The 18099-nt window shown below is 50.0% G+C and overlaps 1 protein-coding gene across 1 annotated transcript; it reads left to right on the forward strand.

Moving 5' to 3' along the window:
• Nucleotides 1-16065: 16065 nt before the first annotated feature.
• RNF222 (ring finger protein 222) lies at nucleotides 16066-16704 on the forward strand. The gene has a single exon (XM_061176854.1). It carries the CDS (start codon nucleotides 16066-16068, stop codon nucleotides 16702-16704), a length of 639 nt encoding a protein of 212 aa, XP_061032837.1.
• Nucleotides 16705-18099: the final 1395 nt, after the last annotated feature.

Consider the following 18099-nt stretch of genomic DNA (forward strand, 5'->3'; position numbering starts at 1 on the left):
CGCAACTGGCCCAACTTTAACTTGCAGACATTTCAGTGGGATTTTACTCCAGGAAGCTGCAAACTCTCCCACCTCGCACATCGCACAGAGAAAGGACCTTAGAGTCAGCATGTTCTAAGTTTCGGAACTACTGAGTGTGAGTCATCACCAGGGAGCTAGTTAGAAACGCAGAACCTCAGGCCCCACCCCAGTCCGACTGAATTCGAATTTGCATTTTCACAAGAGAACCAGGTGATCGGTTTGCTTATCAAGGTTTGAGCCACTGAAGAGATGATGCAATACAGGCGCGCACAGGCAAAGCAAGCATAGAAAAAGAACCCCACAGGGCTCTAGATCTTGGGGATTTTGCCTCTAGAGCAGGGCTCCCCAACCCCCAGGCCGCGGACGGTACCGGTCCGCAGCCTGTTAGGAACCGGGCCGCACAGCAGGAAGTGAGCAGTGAGCGGCGGGCGAGCCCGCGAAGCTTCATCTGCGGCTCCTCATCGCTCCCCGTGGCTCGCATTACCGCCTGAACCACCCCCCCCACCCCCACCCCCACCCGTGGAAAAATTGTCTTCCACAGAAACCCATCCCTGGTGCCAAAAAGGTTGGGGACCGCTTCTCTACAGGAATCACAGAGCCAAAAATTAGGGGTCCGAAGCTCCCGGGGCCTCAGTTTCCATTTCCTAGGTGCTCAAGCAAAATCTCAACTCTGGAAGTCTGGAGAGCAATCGGACGGCTTTAGAGCGCCACCTGCTGGTCTTGATTAGCTATGCATCACACGTCTCTGCTCCAGGCATCCCCTCCCGGAGCGGCAGCTACTTGTGTGCAGCGGCTGAGCCTTCTCTTGGGGATTTTTGTAGTTTTTCCCAGCCCGGTTTATTTCTCTTCCTTCTTTAGACTTCAACATTCACCATTCGTTATTCCTATCACTGGTTCAGATAACTCCATACTCTCTAAATGACAAGAATGCAGCACCTCATGTTTGCTTGCTCCCTTGACCTCAGTTCAGTTCAATTGATTAGGGGTGTAAAGCCTAAGACGTGACCATTTCTCTTTTCACTAACATCAAAGCAAGTGGTGAAACCAGACCCTTAGTGTTACAACCAAGGCATAAAGATTTAAAACTGATCCCTATAAGAAACTATTTGCAACATTCACATGGACATATTTCTACTTACCTATATTTAAATCCATCTAAAATCAATAGCAGAAGGAAAGCATCCAAATAGTATACAGGGCAAAATATACAGGTAAGCTCAAAGCAGAAGAAATATAATTAGTCAAAGACATTTTTAAGAAATGTCCCTATTTTAAACCTTTTTTACCTTCTTTTGAATTAGATTTGTTAAATTAATGCCTCTCCCATTATTCAAATTATACACTCTTTCACTATTATTCTAATGGTTATCAAGCAATCCCACTCCCCGGCTAATGCAAGAATCTTAGGATTGATTTAACTCCATATATCCTCCTCCTGCTTTTTGGCTATTATTGTCAAGTATTTTAATTTTTCATGCATTTTTAAACTTAAGATATTATCAATATTATTATTCTATACAGTCAATATTCGTGTATTTTTCCCACACATTTACCTCTTGTCATTCATTCATTCCTGCATGTCTTTGCTTCCATTGGGGTCACTTTCATTCTGCCTAAAGAATGTTCTTTAGTAGTACTTTTAGTTCAGCTCTTTCGGCAATGAAGTCTCTGTTTTCGTTTGTTAACCTCTTTGTTCCACCTTCATTTTTTTTTAATTAATTAAGGTCTTTTTTTAATTTTTTTTTTTTTTTGGCTGCGTTGGGTCTTCGTTGCTGCGGCATGGGCTTTCTCTAGGTGCGGCGAGCAGGGGCCACTCATGAATGTGGTTCATGGGCTTCTCATTGCCGTGGCTTCTCTTGTTGCGGAGCACAGGCTCTAGGCACACGGGCTTCAGTAGTTGTGGCTCGCGGCCTCTAGAGTGCAGGCTCAGTAGTTGTGGCGCATGGGCTTAGTTGCTCAGCAGCATGTGGGATCTTCCCGGGCCAGGGCTCAAACCCGTGTCCCCTGCATCGGCAGGTGGATTCTTAACCACTGCACCACCAGGGAAGCCCTCAGTCAATTTTTTAAAATAATCTTTGACTTTGGTTTTCAGAAGTTTTACTACAGTTTGCCCAGGTAGGGATTTTTTGTATTTATTTTGCTTCAGATCTGTAGAGTTTCTTGAATCTGTGTTTTAATGTCTTTCACTAATACTGTAAAATTTGTAATCAGTAACTCTTCACCTATTGCTTCAGAACGACTCACTCACGCTCCTTGAGTCCAATTAAATGTATTTAGACCTTTACATCACATTCCATACTCTCTTATGCTCTTTTCTGTATTTTCCATCTTTTTTTTTTCCCACTCCCATGCTTCAGACTGAATATTTTCTGCCCACCTATCTTTCAGTTTACTAATCCTGTCTTCTGTTATATCTAACCGGCTGTTGGGAATTCCCTGGAAGTCAGTCCAGTGGTTAGGACTCGGCACTTTCACTGCTGTGGCCTGGGTTCAGTCCCTGGTCAGGGAACTAAGATCCCACAAGCCTCCCAGTGTGGCCCAAAAACAAACAAACAAACAAACAAAAAACTGCTGTTAAACCCATCTATAGAGTTTTTTTGTTTTGGTTTGGTTTTTGGTTTGGGGTTTTTTTTTTTCTGTTTTTAAGTAATTGTATTTTTCAATTCTAGAGTTTCTACTTGGTTCTTTTAAAAAAGAACCAAGGTTCTTTTAAAAAAATTGTTTCTAGTTCTCCATCTACTTTCTTGAATGTATTAGAGTCCATGGACAATAATACCAATATCTTTTTCTCCTTCAGGTCTGCTATTTATTTTTTTCTCTTGGTTTTTGTTCATTTGGTCTTGTCTCTTAGTATATCTGTTAACTTTTGTTAAATGTTGGATGCTGTGTAGAATGAAAAACCGTAGAGGCTCTGGATTATGTTATTTCTCCAGAAGAGATGGAAATTTCTGGGTGTTTTTTTTTTTGTTTTGGGGGGGTGGTTTTGTTGTTGTTGTTTGTGGTTTTTGTCGTTGTTGTTGTTTTTTCCAGGCAGTTAGAGTAGGGTTAAATCATTTAATACAATCAGGAATTGAGATGTTTCTGGCTTTGTATGGGCTGGTATGTTTCTGGATTGCCCTTGCTCCTAGATCATAGCCCTTCAGGGGTCTCAGCTGAAACCCTAAAGTGTTTCTCAGGTCCCTCTTTCTTGTCAGATCCTGAACTCCTGAGCCTTGTGATAATGCCAAAACTGTAGGCCACCATCTTCTGCTCAGCCTCAATGCCTCCCAAGCAAATCAGCAAATTACTGTAAGGAATTTCCTTCAGGAAAGCAGTGGAGATGATCCCCCTCACTTCAAAGAGTTTTCCTTCTGTACAGGATCCTGGTTACTTAAGTTCTGCCCACTTTGGCTACTCTCTAAAGCCTTAAAACAGCTGTGAGTGTGTGTGTGGGGTGGGGGGAAATCTAGTTTTTACGTTGTTCTCTAAAGGAATCCTAGCCTGATACAAGCCACTCTGTCATGACCAGAAGCAAAAATCAACTAATGTACATTTTTTAAAAAGATAATTCTGGGGACTTCCCTGGTGGCACAGTGGTTAAGAATCTGCCTGCTAACGCAGGGGACACAGGTTTGATCCCTGGTCCGGGAAGATCCCACCTGCCGCGGAGTAACTAGGCCCATGTGCCACAACTGCTGAGCTTGCGCTCTAACCCACAAGCCACAACTACTGAGCCCACGCACCACAACTACTGAAGTCACGCGCCTAGAGCCCATGCTCCACAGCAAGAGAAGCCACCACAACGCAACGGAGAGCAGCCACCACTCGCCGCAGCTAGAGAAAGCCCGTGCGCAGCAACGAAGACCCAACGCAGCCAAAAATAAATAAATAAAATGAATAAATTAAAAAAAAAATAAGAGTGTATGGGAGTACCCTGGTAGTCCAGTGGTTAGGACTCTGAGCTTCCCTTCCACTGCAGGGGGCACAGGTTCAATCCCTGGTGAGGGAGCTGCGATCCGCAAGCTGCAGGGCGTGGCCAAAAAATAATAATAATAAAATAAATAAAAATAAAAATGAGAGTGTAAAAGAAAATTTATTGGGGATCACAAGATAGCAATTGAAAAAAATCAGATCCTGAAAGTATTTATTCAGTGTGATCCCACTTATTTTTAAATCATCACATATTATAATTATATATTATATAATATACAATTATCTTTAGCATAATCATATATATATACATATATAATAACATATAGGGGCTGGAAGAATAAACACCAAAATAGTTATAATAGTTATGTGTAGAGGTGGTATGGAGCTTATATTTTTCCTTTTCGCGTGTGCTTGTATGAAATTTCCACTTTTTTTCAACACTAGTGCTATTTTTATAATCAGGAAAAATACCAAAAAATTTTTTCACTCCTGACTCTGTCCCTGACCCTGGTCTTACCTGTCTCAAGCGTTGAGGCCTCTCAGCTGTCAGGGAGGATTTCAGTTCTGGGATGAAGAGTGAAGACTCAGAAAATCCTCCAACAAAGACTGATTTCAAGCAGTCTTTCTCCTGCAGCTGCCACCACCCCCAGGAAGTGGAGAAAGGTTTCCCTTCCACATACCGCCCAGAGAACAAATCTCTGGGCTTCCCCGCTCTTTAGCTTCCCTTCCCCCACCCGTCTCAGAGCATCTCGGCCCCTGCAGTTGGCGATTTGGGGCCTGTGTGTTTTACGACGGTGGGAGGGCGTGGGGCGGGGGCGCACGCAGACCAGGTGAGTTGCAGGACGCAGCCCACGGCGGCTCGTGCGCGGCTGCGACGTGACTCAGCCTTCCTGCTCTCCCAGTGCCCCACCCCTGCTGTCCTCTGTCTCCTCCCGCAGCCCGCACCCTCGGGTGACCGTCCGTCCTTGCCAGTTTCTCAAGTCCAAGCTATTTTTCTCCTTTTCTCAGGATTCCTTCGGTTGATCCCACTCTGTGGCTTCCTATCCAATGGGCTCTCAAGCATTGAAAGCCAGCCTCGGGCCCAGCCTTGAAAAATCCTGAAGTGGCCTCTTTCGGCTCTGAGATCCCGAGCCGCTGTGGCTCCGGACCTTGGGGGTCGTCATCCCCCAGTCGTACGTCTCAGATCAGCGTGTGCCAAGGCCCGTGCGCGCCACGACTTCCGGTGGTACACAAGAGAAACTTTTTTTTTTTTTTACTTAACAGTATGTATTCATTTTGCTGTTTATTAAAAATATAATTAGAGCATCAGACCTGTGATTTCACAGAATGGATGCTCAGAACGAGAGAGAGTAGGTTTTTGTTGCTGTTGTTTAAAGAAAAATCAAGTAAACAATCGTACTTAGATGTGGCAAAAATTACCAAGACAAACCACTAGATTAAGTTTTCCCCGGGGGGATTCCTCCTTTAAAAGCCCCAGATTCCATCACAAGTCCCTCCCTCTTCCCTGGCCCATCTTCCCTCCTCTCCCCAGACTCACCTCCTGGAGAACCTGTCCAAGATCATGCTTTTTCAAAGACAACATTGGTGTACAGTGGCTGAGTAAGGCTCTGCCCTGGTGGTGGGCTCATCCTACTGTTTCCAGCCAGACCTGAGGTTCTCAGTCCACTATGACTTTGAGGGGGGGAATCTTGGTATGGATTCCAAAGGCATCTAGAATAGAAAGGAGAATGACTGCATTGTCCAAACTTCCCTTGTGCGCCACCTCTCCACACACACACACCCCCCATACGCGTGAGCTAGGCCTCAGAAGTTACCTTTATTCATTTAACAAACACTGATAGGGACTTCCCTGGTGGTCCAGTGGTTAGGACCCCGAGCTTTCACTGAGGAGAGCCTGGGTTCAATCCCTGGTTGGGGAACTAAGATCCCGCATGCTGCCTGATACGGCCCAAAAGAAAAAGACAAAACAAAAAAAAACCACATTGATTTATTGAGCACTATTGATAGACACCAGGCCCACAGAAGAGAACAGAGATGAGTTAGGATCCCCTCCTACAAGGTCTTAAAAGTTAAAGATGCCAGAGGGGTGGTGATGAGGTAGAAAGGCATTCCAGCCAGGAAAAAAAAAATTTTAAGAAAAGGCATTAAAAAAAAAAATCACAGAGCCCCAGAAGCCCAAGGCCTTCAAGGTATCTAAACTAAAAGCCAGCACTTCGGCCACGCTGCGTGGCATGAGACGGCCAAGGGCAAGGGGATGTCCAGAGACAGTCTGGGAAAGGCAGTGAGGCCCTCATGTGCCGGCTGAGGAGGGTGGGCTTTGTACTGAGGGCAGTGGGGAGCCATGGAAGTCTTCAGAGGGAGGAGAGGGATGCAGGGTAACATCTGTGAAGATGCTCTTTGGCTGCTGTGTGCTGGGCTGCAGGTTGGACTGAGGGGGCTGAGGGCCAAGGGGGGCGAGTTGGGAATGAGAGCAGCCCTTGTCCACCTACCAAGCCAGGTGCCCTGGCAGGGCCTGTGTTCTGTTCAAAGGCCCCAGGTTTCCCCTGTGCTACCAGCAGCCCCAGGCTATGTAATAATGGGGGGAGAGCCCAGGGGACAAAGGGAACAGGTAAAACAAAGTGAGATTTTTCAGGGGTGTGAATGAACTGAAATCCCAAAACAGCCTCTGAGCTGGCTGGAACCAAGCAGGGCCCCCTGCAATTGGATGCAGGGGGTGGGGAGGGGGGACACTTGATTTGCATTTCCCTGATTGAGGCAGGAGATAGATGGGCTCCAGGCTAGACATTTACAACTAGCCTCCTGTTTATACTTCCTGGGGTGAGAAGAAGATGGGCTCCAGGCCGGACATTCATTACCAGCCCCCTGTTTACATTTCCTGAAGCAAGAGACAAACGAGCTCCAGGACTACATATTTATGACCGGACTCCTGTCTATATTTCGAGATCTGCACCTCGATATAAAAACCAGCAACAGAAATAGGGTAAATACCCAGACATTGGACATTTTTATGGCAGGAACAGAGTGGGACTAAACCCTGTTAAAAGATCAAGAGGTCATACACTTCCCATCCTTGGAGCAAGGGAAACATTGCGCATGTGCAGAAAGGCTCCTTGGGGGTCAAAAATGAGGGGGCACCACCCCATAATATGTGATGCTAAGGCTATCCCATAGGCCTCTGGGCTGTAATCCATCTTAGAAAAAAGTTGCCCACGCAAGTTGGGGAGGGTCCTAAGGCAGGTCAGGTGTGGAAAAAGAAACCAGATAATTGGCCAAAGGTAAACAAAGATCCGGAAGAACTGCCCTATATAAATGACTTCACCGCCTATTTACCGCACTCTTACTCATTAGGGAGGACGCCCACACGCTTTCTCTCCCGGTGTGCATCTCTGTCTTGCTTCTGTCTTAACTAAACAAATCGTTTCTCTGTGTGCTCTCCCACTTGTTGTTATTGCTATGTCTCTAATAATAAACTTTGTACCTGTTTTTACAGTTTTGCCTCCGTGAGAAATGCATTTTTCACTGTGGGCAACGGCCAGGGGGTGTGGTGGCTAGGATTTCTGGTTTTCATCCAGGATACCCAGATTCAATTCCTGGGCAGGGAATTAAGATCTAGCTTCACACCACCACTCACTGCTGCCTCTCTGAGATCATGATGATTAGCAGTGTTGAGCATCCTTTCATGTGCCTATTGGCTATCTGCATTTCCTCTTTGGAAAAATGTCTATTCAGTTTTTCTGCCCATTTTTTAATCAGGTTGTTTGTTTTATTTGATGTTGAGTTGTATGACCTGTTTGTATATGTTAATCCCGTATCAGTCATATCATTTGCAAATATTTTCTCCCATTCAGTAGGTTCAGGCACCTTATTTGTATCCATTCATTTAATCATCACAATCCTATAGAGGAGGTAATATCACCTCCATTTTTCAGATGAAGTAACTGAGCGACGAAGGGATTAAGTAACTTACCCCAAGGTACATGCACTTTCTCTTTATATAAACACACAAAGAACCCTTGTGAACATTCATGCACTGATCTCAATTTCCCCACACTCCCTACTATCAAATCCTATAGTGTGGGTCCTCTTGGCTAATATACCTCTGCTCTCAAGCCTTCCTGATCACCAAGCCCCCTCTACCTGTCAACACTTAACAGCCGGGAGTTCCCTGGTGGTCCAGTGGGTAAGACTCCACGATCCCACTGCAGGGGCCCCAGGTTTGATCCCTGGTCCTGGAACTAAATCCCGCATGCATGCCGCAACTAAGAAGCCCGCACGCCACAACTAAGAAGTCTGCATGCCACAACTAAGACCCGGCACAGACAAAATAAATAATAAATAAATAAATATATTTTTTTAAAACTGTCCTATGTCCTACTCTGTTAGGACCTTGCTAGATGGCTAGAGACAACCTGATAAATAAATTCAAGCTAAGGTTTCCCCAGCTGATATACTTACTCTCTCAGGTAAGGGGTGTTTGTGGGTGTGTGTGTGTGTGTGTGTGTGTGTACGCATACATATACATACATATGTAGATACGATTTTTAAAGTGGAATTCTTATTTTGGAACACAAAACCATGACAGACTATGATAATAAATACTTATATATTCAAAGTAATCTTCAAAGTCAAGCTTCATGGCAGGGCAGGACCAGTGGAAAAGATTTTCCACTATAACCACATCACATTAGACCAGGGGTCCCCAACCCCCGGGCCGCGGACCAGTATCGGACTGTTAGGAACCGGCTGCACAGCGGGAGGTGAGGGGCCGGTGAGCGAGCGAAGCTTCATCTGCAGCTCCCCATCGCTGGCGTTACCGCCTGAACACCCCCCCGCCCTCCGGTCCATGGAAAAACCGCCTTCCACGAAACCGGTCCCTGGTGCCAAACAGGTTGGGGACCGCTGCATTAGTCTGAGTCGAAGGACAGCCTGGCCTGGCTCAGTCCCCTCCCTGGGGGACACACACAGCCTTGATGCTGGGTATTTGGGGCTTCTTTTCAGGGACCCCCAGGAAGCCCTGGCAGAGTCAGAAGCCACACTGCTGAAGGTGCCCCTGGAGGTGCTGATAAAAGGAGAAAAATTTGGCCAGCCCTCTGGGACTAGAGTTGCAAAATGAAATATAGGATGCCTGCTGAAATTTGAGTTTTAGATAAGCAATGGATAATTTATTAGTATAAATAGAGCCTAAGTATTAATTTTTTTTGGTTTATAATGTAAGTTTCACGCATACAACATTTTATTTCTACTTCTGTATGCACTCCAGCGTGCTCACCACCAAAAGTTTAGTTTCCGTCCGTCACCATACAGTCGATCCCCATTACCCATGAGTAGGTCCCAAATATTGCATTGAGTACCCTTATACTAAAAAATTGTTTGTTTATCTGAAATACAAATTCATCTGGGCTGTCTGCTTTTTTGGGGGGGGGCTGAGCCACGCAGCTTGTGGGATCTTAGTTCCCCAACCAGAGATTGAACCCGGGCCCTCGGCAGTGAAAGCGAGGGGTCCTAACCCCTGACCGTCCTCCCCCACCCCAGCCTCAAGGTGGCCATGGAGCCAGGCCAGGGTTGGTTGGGTGAGGGAGGGGCCGTCGTGGGGTGCCCTGGTGGGGTCACACTCATGCTTGGCTGTGCCTTGGATCCAGGAACCTCCTTTGTCAGAAGAAAACCAATTTCTCATGGACTCCTGCCTTATTCTTTTTTTTTAGGCCTCGCCACACGGCATGTGGGACCTTAGTTCCCTGACCAGGGATCGAACCTGTGCCACTGCAGTGGACGCACAGAGTCTTAACCACTGGAGCACCGTGGAAGTCCCTGCCTTATTCTTTTTTTTTTTTTTTTTTTAAATAAATTTATTTATTTATTTATTTTTGGCTGTGTTGGGTCTTCGTTGCTGCGCCTGGGCTTTCTCTAGTTGTGGCGAGCGGGGGCTACTCTTCGTTGTGGTGCGCGGGCTTCTCATTGCAGTGGCTTCTCTTGTGGAGCACGGGCTCTCGGCACGCGGGCTTCAGTAGTTGTGGCTCGCAGGCTCCAGAGCACAGGCTCAGTAGTTGTAGCGCATGGGCTTAGTTGCTCTGTGGCATGTGGGATCTTCCCGGACCAGGGCTCGAACCCGTGTCCCCTGCATTGGCAGGCGGATTCTTAACCACTGTGCCACCAGGGAAGCCCCCCTGCCTTATTCTTGATTATTTTTTCCTGATCTTGAAAGAAACACACATTCAAATATCACAGGAATGTATAAGTCAGAAAGTTCCTCCAGGGACTTCCCTGGTGGTCCAGTGGTTAAGACTCTGTGCTCCCAATGCAGGGGGCCTGGGTTTGATCCCTGTTCAGGGAACTAGATCCTGCACGCCAAAACTAAAGATCCTGCACGCTGCAACTAAGACCCCTAGCAGTCAAAAAAAAAAAAAAAAAAAAAAAGTTCCTCCAGAGATAAAACTATCAAGTTGGATGTGTCTTCCAGATTTTTCCTCTATAAAAATGATCATATATTATCATTTCCATAAACAGAATCACACAGACTGTTCTGAAACTTACTATTTCATGTGATATCAGGGACTTCCTTCCATGCAGGTGTGCGTTTCTACTTTGTTGGTTTTTTTTTTTTTTTAATAAATTTATTTATTTATTTATTTTTTGGCTGCGTTGGGCCTTTGTTGCTGCGCACAGGCTAAGCGGCGAGCTGCGGTGCCTGGGCTTTTCAATGGCAGCTTCTCTTATTGCAGAGCAGGGGCTCTAGGCACGCAGGCTTCAGTAGTTGTGGCACTCGGGCTCAGTAGTTGTGGCTCACGGGCTTAGTTGCTCCGCCGCATGTGGGATCTTCCCAGACCAGGGCTTGAACCCACGCCCCCTGCATTGGCAGGCAGATTCTTTTTTTTTTTTTTTTTTTAATTTTATTTATTTATTTATTTATTTGGCTGTGTTGGGTCTTCGTTTCTGTGCAAGGGCTTTCTCCAGTTGCGGCGAGCGGGGGCCACTCTTCATCACGGTGCGCGGGCCTCTCACTGTCGCGGCCTTTCTTGTTGCGGGGCACAGGCTCCAGATGCACAGGCTCAGTAATTGTGGCTCACGGGCCTAGTTGCTCCGCGGCATGTGGGATCTTCCCAGACCCGGGCTCGAACCCGTGTCCCCTGCATTGGCAGGCAGATTTTCAACCACTGCGCCACCAGGGAAGCCCTACTTTGTTGGTTTTACTCTGCCTCCTTCTTTATCTCCACGGTATTTGGTCTTTGGAGCTCTGAGCCCCTTTGAGTGTGAGATGAAGGACAAATGTACATAAGCATATCACCCAAATATTTGTGTATGACTTTGGGTGGCAAAGCATTACTGACCCCTTCACCCTATCATGGCAGGGGAGCAGGGGGCTGGGGGAGGATCACTGAAATGCGTCCAGGAGGCTGAAGGACTGTATGACTTTTATTGTTGGGCTGAGGAGACCCATCTCTGGGGAGCCTCAGTCAAAGGGGTCCTGGATCACTGCCTCCATCGTGAGACCCTCTGCTTGTCTCCAGCACCCATCCCTGGGCTCCTCCTTAGGCAGGGTTCCCTCCTCTCCTAGCATCCTCATCAAGATCACCTGACTCCAGCAGAGGCCAAACCCCTGGGTAACGCCAAAAGCCTCCCAGCCTCAAACGGGTTGGCCAACATTCACTTCCCGGTACTGTCCTCCCGACCTGCTCAGTCATTAGGAAATGCCTTGGAGGCAGCGGCTGTCACAGTGACAGCAGCAGGAGGATGTGTCGCCCGCCCAGCACCTCTGGGTGGCTCAGATCTGCTCCATGGAGGCCCCGGGTGGACAGGCAGATGCTGCTCGCCCTGGTCCCAGCCAAAGTGAGTCTGGGGGCCGGGCTGGGGGCAGGGAAGGAGTGGGATCCAGTCAGAGCTTGGCAGGGCTCTGCACTGACACTGGAGTGATGCCAGGGTGTGAGAGAGAGAGAGAGAGAGAGAGTGTGTGTGTGTGTGTGTGTGTGTGTGTGTGTGTGTGTGTGGTGTCTAGGGGTGAGGAAGTGGTCAACAAAGCCTTGCCTTGGGAATCCAGGAGGGAAACCCGGTGCCCACAAGTCTCACTCTGCCTCACAGGATCACCGTCCCAAGGTGGGGGGGCAGGGATGGTCTGGACTGGTGACACCCCCCCACCAGTCCTCGAGGTGGGCTGCTGTGGGTGAAGCTAGGCACTGGGGCTTCATGAGGATGGCTCCCCCTGAGCTGGCCCTCGTCCTCCCCTGCCTCCCAGGCGGCTGGAGGGGCAGCCCCGTTTACAGTCACTCTGAGGAGGGAAGTTTGGGGAGTCACTTTCCCATCCAGGCTTCATCTATTCCTTAAAAAAAAAAAACTTTACTGAGGTATGATTGACATACAACAAGCTGTACATATTTAACATACACAACTAGATTCTGGAGCTCTCGTGAGGTATTTTCATCCCTGGATGTCTGTTAGATCAGTGTTTCTGTAGAGAAACATTCTGCGAGGGCTGGGACCTCCAAGTCTGCCATCTTGCTCTTGATTCTTCACCTACTCCTTGGATCAAGGTCTGGAACGCCCTCCTTGGAGGCATCCGAACCCTCGCTGGAGGAGGTGGTACGCAGCATGGGCCACGTAACCAGACTGACCTGGCCTTGAATCTTGGGTCTGCCCTGGGCTAGCAGCCTGACTTTGAACAAGTTACTTAAGCCTCGCGGTTCCTCATCTGTAAAATGGAAATAACATCCACCTCCCAGAATCGCTGTCATGATGAAATGAGGAAGCACAGAATTAGTGTTCAATAAATAGTTGCTGTTGTTAATTATTTATGATTAGCTCAACACTAGTCCCATCTCACCTAGGAAGACTTTTCAGCCCTCCTGCCCCAAAATTTCCTGAAGCACCAATGGGGATGCCTTTGGCACATAATGTCTTGCACTGTTATTTAGCTAGTTTGTGCCCAAATCAGAGCATTATTCCTTGCATTTCTTCTGCTGCCCTCTCCCCTGCCCCAGCACCCAAGACAGAGTCAGGCCCATAAGAGGAACTCAAGGATGGAGAATGAAATGGAATTAAGAGAAAGGGAGGGACGCAAGGAGGGAGGTGTCAGGGAGGCTGAGAAAGGGAGGTGAGAAGGTGGGGATGGAGGGCGGGTGGCATTGTTCAGACGTGAGTGACATGCCTCTCCCGAAGCACATGATGGGGAAGGGACTGCACAGAGAAGCCACCAGTGGGGACCTGGGATGTCTTTTGCATCCCCTGCATCCTTTTGATTTTTCCTCAAACTCAGTCCTCCCTGCTCCCCTTCTCATCCCAAGGAGGAAAGTGCTTTCTGATCTGGCTAATATCTACTCACCCACCCAATCTATCAACTGATTCTAATGTTTTCTATACTATCTATGAAATATCTCTCTCTCTCTCCCATCTCCCTCTCCATTCTCCTTCCCAGGTGACCTCAGACAAGTCACTTCCCCATCTCTGGACCCGGCTCTGCTCACCTATACAACTAGATTTTCCTAAATGGCCTCAGAAGTCCTTTCTTCCCCCAGCATTCTCTTATCTATCTGCTTTACTTCTCTTTTTTAAAATTTATTTATTTATTTTTGGCTGCGTTGGGTCCTCGTTGCTGTGCGTGGGCTTTCTCTCGTTGTAGAGAGCAGTGGCTTCTCTTGTTGCGGAGCACGGGCTCTAGGCACGCGGGCTTCAGTAGTTGTGGCTCACGGGCTCTAGAACACAGGCTCACTAGTTGTGGTGCACGGGCTTAGTTGCTCCACGGCATGTGGGATCTTCCCAGACCAGGGCTCGAACCCGTGTCCCCTGCATTGGCAGGTGGATTCTTAACCACTGCGCCACCAGGGAAGTCCCTGCTTTACTTCTCTTGCCTGTCTTGATAACTTACTTCTCAGTTACCCAAACAACTTAAGCGATTGATCATCATTCCTCCTTTTAAAAAAATCTTTTTTCAAGAAAATTTATAAATGTCCCCTAGGCTCTAAAGTTTCATGAAGGGCTTTCTTGATCACTGCTTATCTCCAATGCCTGGCTCAGTACCTAGCCCGCAGCAAGCGCTCAATAAATATTTGTTGAATAATTGGATGGATGGATGGAATTGCCACCATATGCCTGTGGGGAATAATGAAATGCAGGGGGACACGTTAGCAGTTGGTCGGCTTAAGAAAATCAAGGTCATCCTGAGAATAACCCCAGTTTAGACATTTGCAAGTGTGTCATGAAACAAAAAAGTAAAAAAGTCTGAGAAACGCTGGAATCACCATCTTAATGATCTATTGCCCATCACTTACCTAATCTACTGTCATCTTGTTCAGCTACTCTAATTTGAGGGGAGCTGCCCTCTGTCAGGGGTGTGATATTCTTTAGTCACTTACGTAATAAGGAACATCTGGGGAGGAGAGGGAAGGCCAGAAGGCAGATGCCAGGAGGGGAAAGGGCTCGGCCTGCCTTAACAATGACACCTACCGTTTATTGAGCACTTACTGTGTGCCAGACTCTTCACTCATGCTACCTCACTTAATACTCTGGACAACGCTGAGAGGAACGTGGTACGATTATCATCAACCCCACCTTAGAGATGGGAAACCGAGGCTCAGATAGGTTATACAGACAGTAACGGGTATATCAAGGATGTGAAGCCAGCTTCAGAGTCTGCGCACTTGAACCCTCACTCCCAGCCTGGAGGCCACACTGACCACTTCAGAGACCAAAGCTCGAAAACCCCTGCAAAGGCTTTGGTGTTGCCACCAGGGTCCCCAGTCCCCTACCCCTCCCTCTACATATTTTTGCTCTTTCTTGGTTATGGGACCAAGTTTCTAACTTGGCAAAATGGACTTGGAACCAAGCCAGGAGGGGGGGGGGAGAGATTCCAAAAGATTTGTGATTGAACCAACTCTAGTTTGTCCTTCCTATTAACTAATCTTGTTCTCACTATGTCATCTCTCAGGTCTGGGGGCTGCCACACAGCCCTAGTTGTCAGTGTGTCCAGGGGTCTTTTGTCTACGTCACTGATGGAAGAATATATCAATAACAGGTGATCACGGTCCTTCTAAAGAGGCTGTTCTAGATGAGTTTAGATGACACAGCTGTGATACTGGGGACACGTAGAAGAATGAGAACACTTGGACCACATCACATACCCAAAGAGGTGTTTCCCATCAAGGTTTACACCTTGGGAAACTGGACTAAATCCAACAATGTTGCCATTGCTGACAGCATCGTTGGAGCCTCTCTTTAGCTCTCAGATAATGTTAGAAACCCACCTGTTACATCACGGTGACTCCTTCCCTTTGATTTAAAACAATCTCATGCCACTTGAGCACTCATTTGCTTTCTCACCAGAATGGGCACCCGGTGACTTCTGGCCATTTCCAAATACCAGACGTATCCTCGAAGGATGAAAATCTGCCTTCACAGAGGTTAATCAGAAGGTTCTCTCGCAGCCTCGGGCAGGCCTCTGGGAAGAGTCTGAAGGATGAGTGAGCTGTGATGGGCAAAGGAAGGAGCCCACAGCTCCCTGACGTGACCGCGCAGCCGGCCAGCCGGCATTTGGATGTGTAAGTTCTGAGTTTCGTTTTCAAAACCCTCGTTGCTTCACAGCCACACGTAGCACACAGGGATGCGATCCAGGGGCTGAGCACACTCCAGTGGGTCAGCCAGCCCGAGCGGGGAGACGGAGCAGCGGCAGAGGCTTTTCTGGAAAACGGCCACTCTGGGCACACGCCCACACTGAAGCCTGCACTGAGGCCGCGGGCGCATCCGCTTAGCCACCTGCTTCCCCTGGGAAATGGGTCCTCCGGCCTCCACTTCGGGCATGGAACCAGGAAGGGGGAGGGGGTGACCTCACAGCGAGTGCCCGTCGGGGTGGAGGTGGGAGGCTACACCTTCCCCCGCCACCCACCTCCTTCCAGAGCCCAGCGTGGCTGGGATCTCTCGTTGTCTCCCAATCCCCCTTCCGGAAGCGGCCCCCCATCGCCTCCGGAGGGTCCGGGTTTACTTCCGGTAGACCTTGGAGGAGGAGCAGCGGGAGAGGACCGGGGAGGAGGGGGTGGAGGCAGCGGGGCGGCAGGCGGCCCGGAGGGGTCAGGCAGGGGAGCGAAGGAGGAAAAGGCCCTGATGCTCCGGCCCTTCCCGCCCACAGCCGGGGCCCTGCCCTCCCGTGCGGCCATGTCCGAGGGGGAGAGCAAGGAAAGCTCGGGCGGCGAGTGCCCCGTGTGCTACGACAAGTTCCGCGATCTGGAGGGCGCCGGCCGGACGCTGAGCTGTGGCCACATGTTCTGCCATGACTGCCTGGTCAAGTACCTCCTCTCCACGCGCGTGGACGGGCAGGTCCAGAGGACCGTCGTCTGCCCCGTCTGCCGCTACGTCACCTTCCTCGGCAAGAAGAGCTCCTGCTGGCCCGCCAAGCTTGACAAGAGCTCTCAGACCCTGGCCGTGCCCATAGGCCTGCCGCCCGTGCCACCGCCGGACACCCTAGGCCACGCCAACCCCCTGGCCCTCTCCCAGCCTTTCTGGAGGCCGTCCCCGAATCAGGGCGGCCAGCTGCCCTTGGACCTGCCGCCCGGCCTGCCCCGGGAGCCGCAGATCTTCATCATCAGCCGCTACGGGATGCCCCTGGGGGAGCAGGAGAGCAGCCTGGCCGAGCTCTCGGAGGTCCCCCCGGTGCCCAGCTCCACCTGGACGTTCTGCAGCCGCTCCCGGGCCCTCCTGCCCATCACCCTCATTGCCGTGGTGGCCGTGGTGGCCGTGGTGGCCGTGGCGGCTGCCATCCTGCCCTGGGTGCTGCTGGTGAGGAAGCACGTGTGAGTGGGGCACCGGCCTGAGGGCCGCTCTGGAAGCTGCCCGCTCACACAGCCAGGCTGCCTGGGCGGGGCCAGCCGAGCCCTGAGGGGTGGCCTGGGGCAGAGGGGGTGTTAAGGCGGTGCTGGCTGGAGGTCCAGTGGCATCTCCCCACCCCGGGCTCCTCGCTCCCAGTGCGTCTCAGACAGAACAGGGAGGCCAGAGCTGGGCTGAGCAGCCAGGCTCTGGGCTGAATGAAATGGAAACTCCAGGCTCCAGGCCAGGGAGGAAAGCGTGATGGACACCCCTGCTCAGAAACAGCAGCAGGGGCATACCCTCAGGGGATACTGGTCCTTCCTCTAGGCTAGAGCCAAGCAAGGCAGGGAGATGGGCAGCTGCTCCGTCCTGTGGGCTCACCAGCCCCGACGGGTAGTCCTCATCTGCCAGGTGAACTACCTGAGGCCAGCTGGGGTTCTGCGTGGGGTACATCCTGGAGGGGGCCCAAGGGCAGGACTCCTCCAGGTCGGAATTCCCGGCCAGGGTCCTCCAACCTGCTCCGAGCAATAAACAGAAGGGGTGGCGCAGGGGCCAAAGGCACTTGTGTTTCCCGGAGTCTCTGCCCCCATCCGTGACACCCCACAGCTGGGCAAGGGTGCCAGCCTGGAAGGTCTTCCCTGAGGGAGAAGCTGATCTCAGGGAGCTCCTGGAGGAAGGAACAGAAAAGGGGAGCGGAGACCACAGCAGGAGTCGGAAGTTTGTTGACAGAGGCTGAGGCCAGCAGAATGGCGCACAGAGCCAGAGGTCTCCCCAAGCCTCCCGGGCCCAGGAATGGTCCAAATTTTGAGTCCTGGGGTTTTCAAGGATAGCCTGGAAGGTGGGCAGTGCAGGGGAAGCCTGGTGGCCGGGACTTGAGTCAGCTGAAAACTATGTGGGCAAACGAACCCCTGGGGGCTCCCTCCCAGCCCAGGTTCTCCTCTTCCTCATGACCAACCACTCATTAGAGGCCACACCAGCTGGGCCAGTTCCTGGGGTGGATTCCCAGGCTGGGCTGGGTGAGGAAGGGTGGGGAAGAAAACAGCTGTGCTTGGCAGGGACGCTTCTGTCTCAGTGAACACTGGAAGCCAGCTGTTGTCGGCTGCTGGCCAAGGTCACATCACCTGGGGACGCCGCCTATGCTGGGGGTCCTTGATGAGGACACTAGAAAAAGCTCAGGTTGGGTCTTGTCTGGGGAGCGAGCCATTCGGGGACAGCTATTTTCTGTTTACTAAGGCCCATAAGTCAGTGGGCCATCATCTTAATTTTAGGGCTAAGAACAGCAAAAACCTCAAGCTGTTTTCTGAAATGGGTGGGTGTTCAGATCCCAGGTGTGCCAAAGGCCAAGCTCTCCGCAGCCTCTGCCTCTCAGCACAGTTCGCTGTCTGT

Source organism: Eubalaena glacialis, chromosome 19 (genome assembly GCF_028564815.1).
Source record: "Eubalaena glacialis isolate mEubGla1 chromosome 19, mEubGla1.1.hap2.+ XY, whole genome shotgun sequence".
Lineage (NCBI taxonomy): Eukaryota > Metazoa > Chordata > Mammalia > Artiodactyla > Balaenidae > Eubalaena > Eubalaena glacialis.

Bases quoted from the DNA above. Each gene is read 5' to 3' on its own strand.
- RNF222 (XM_061176854.1), top strand. From the start codon at position 16,066: ATGTCCGAGGGGGAGAGCAAGGAAAGCTCGGGCGGCGAGTGCCCCGTG.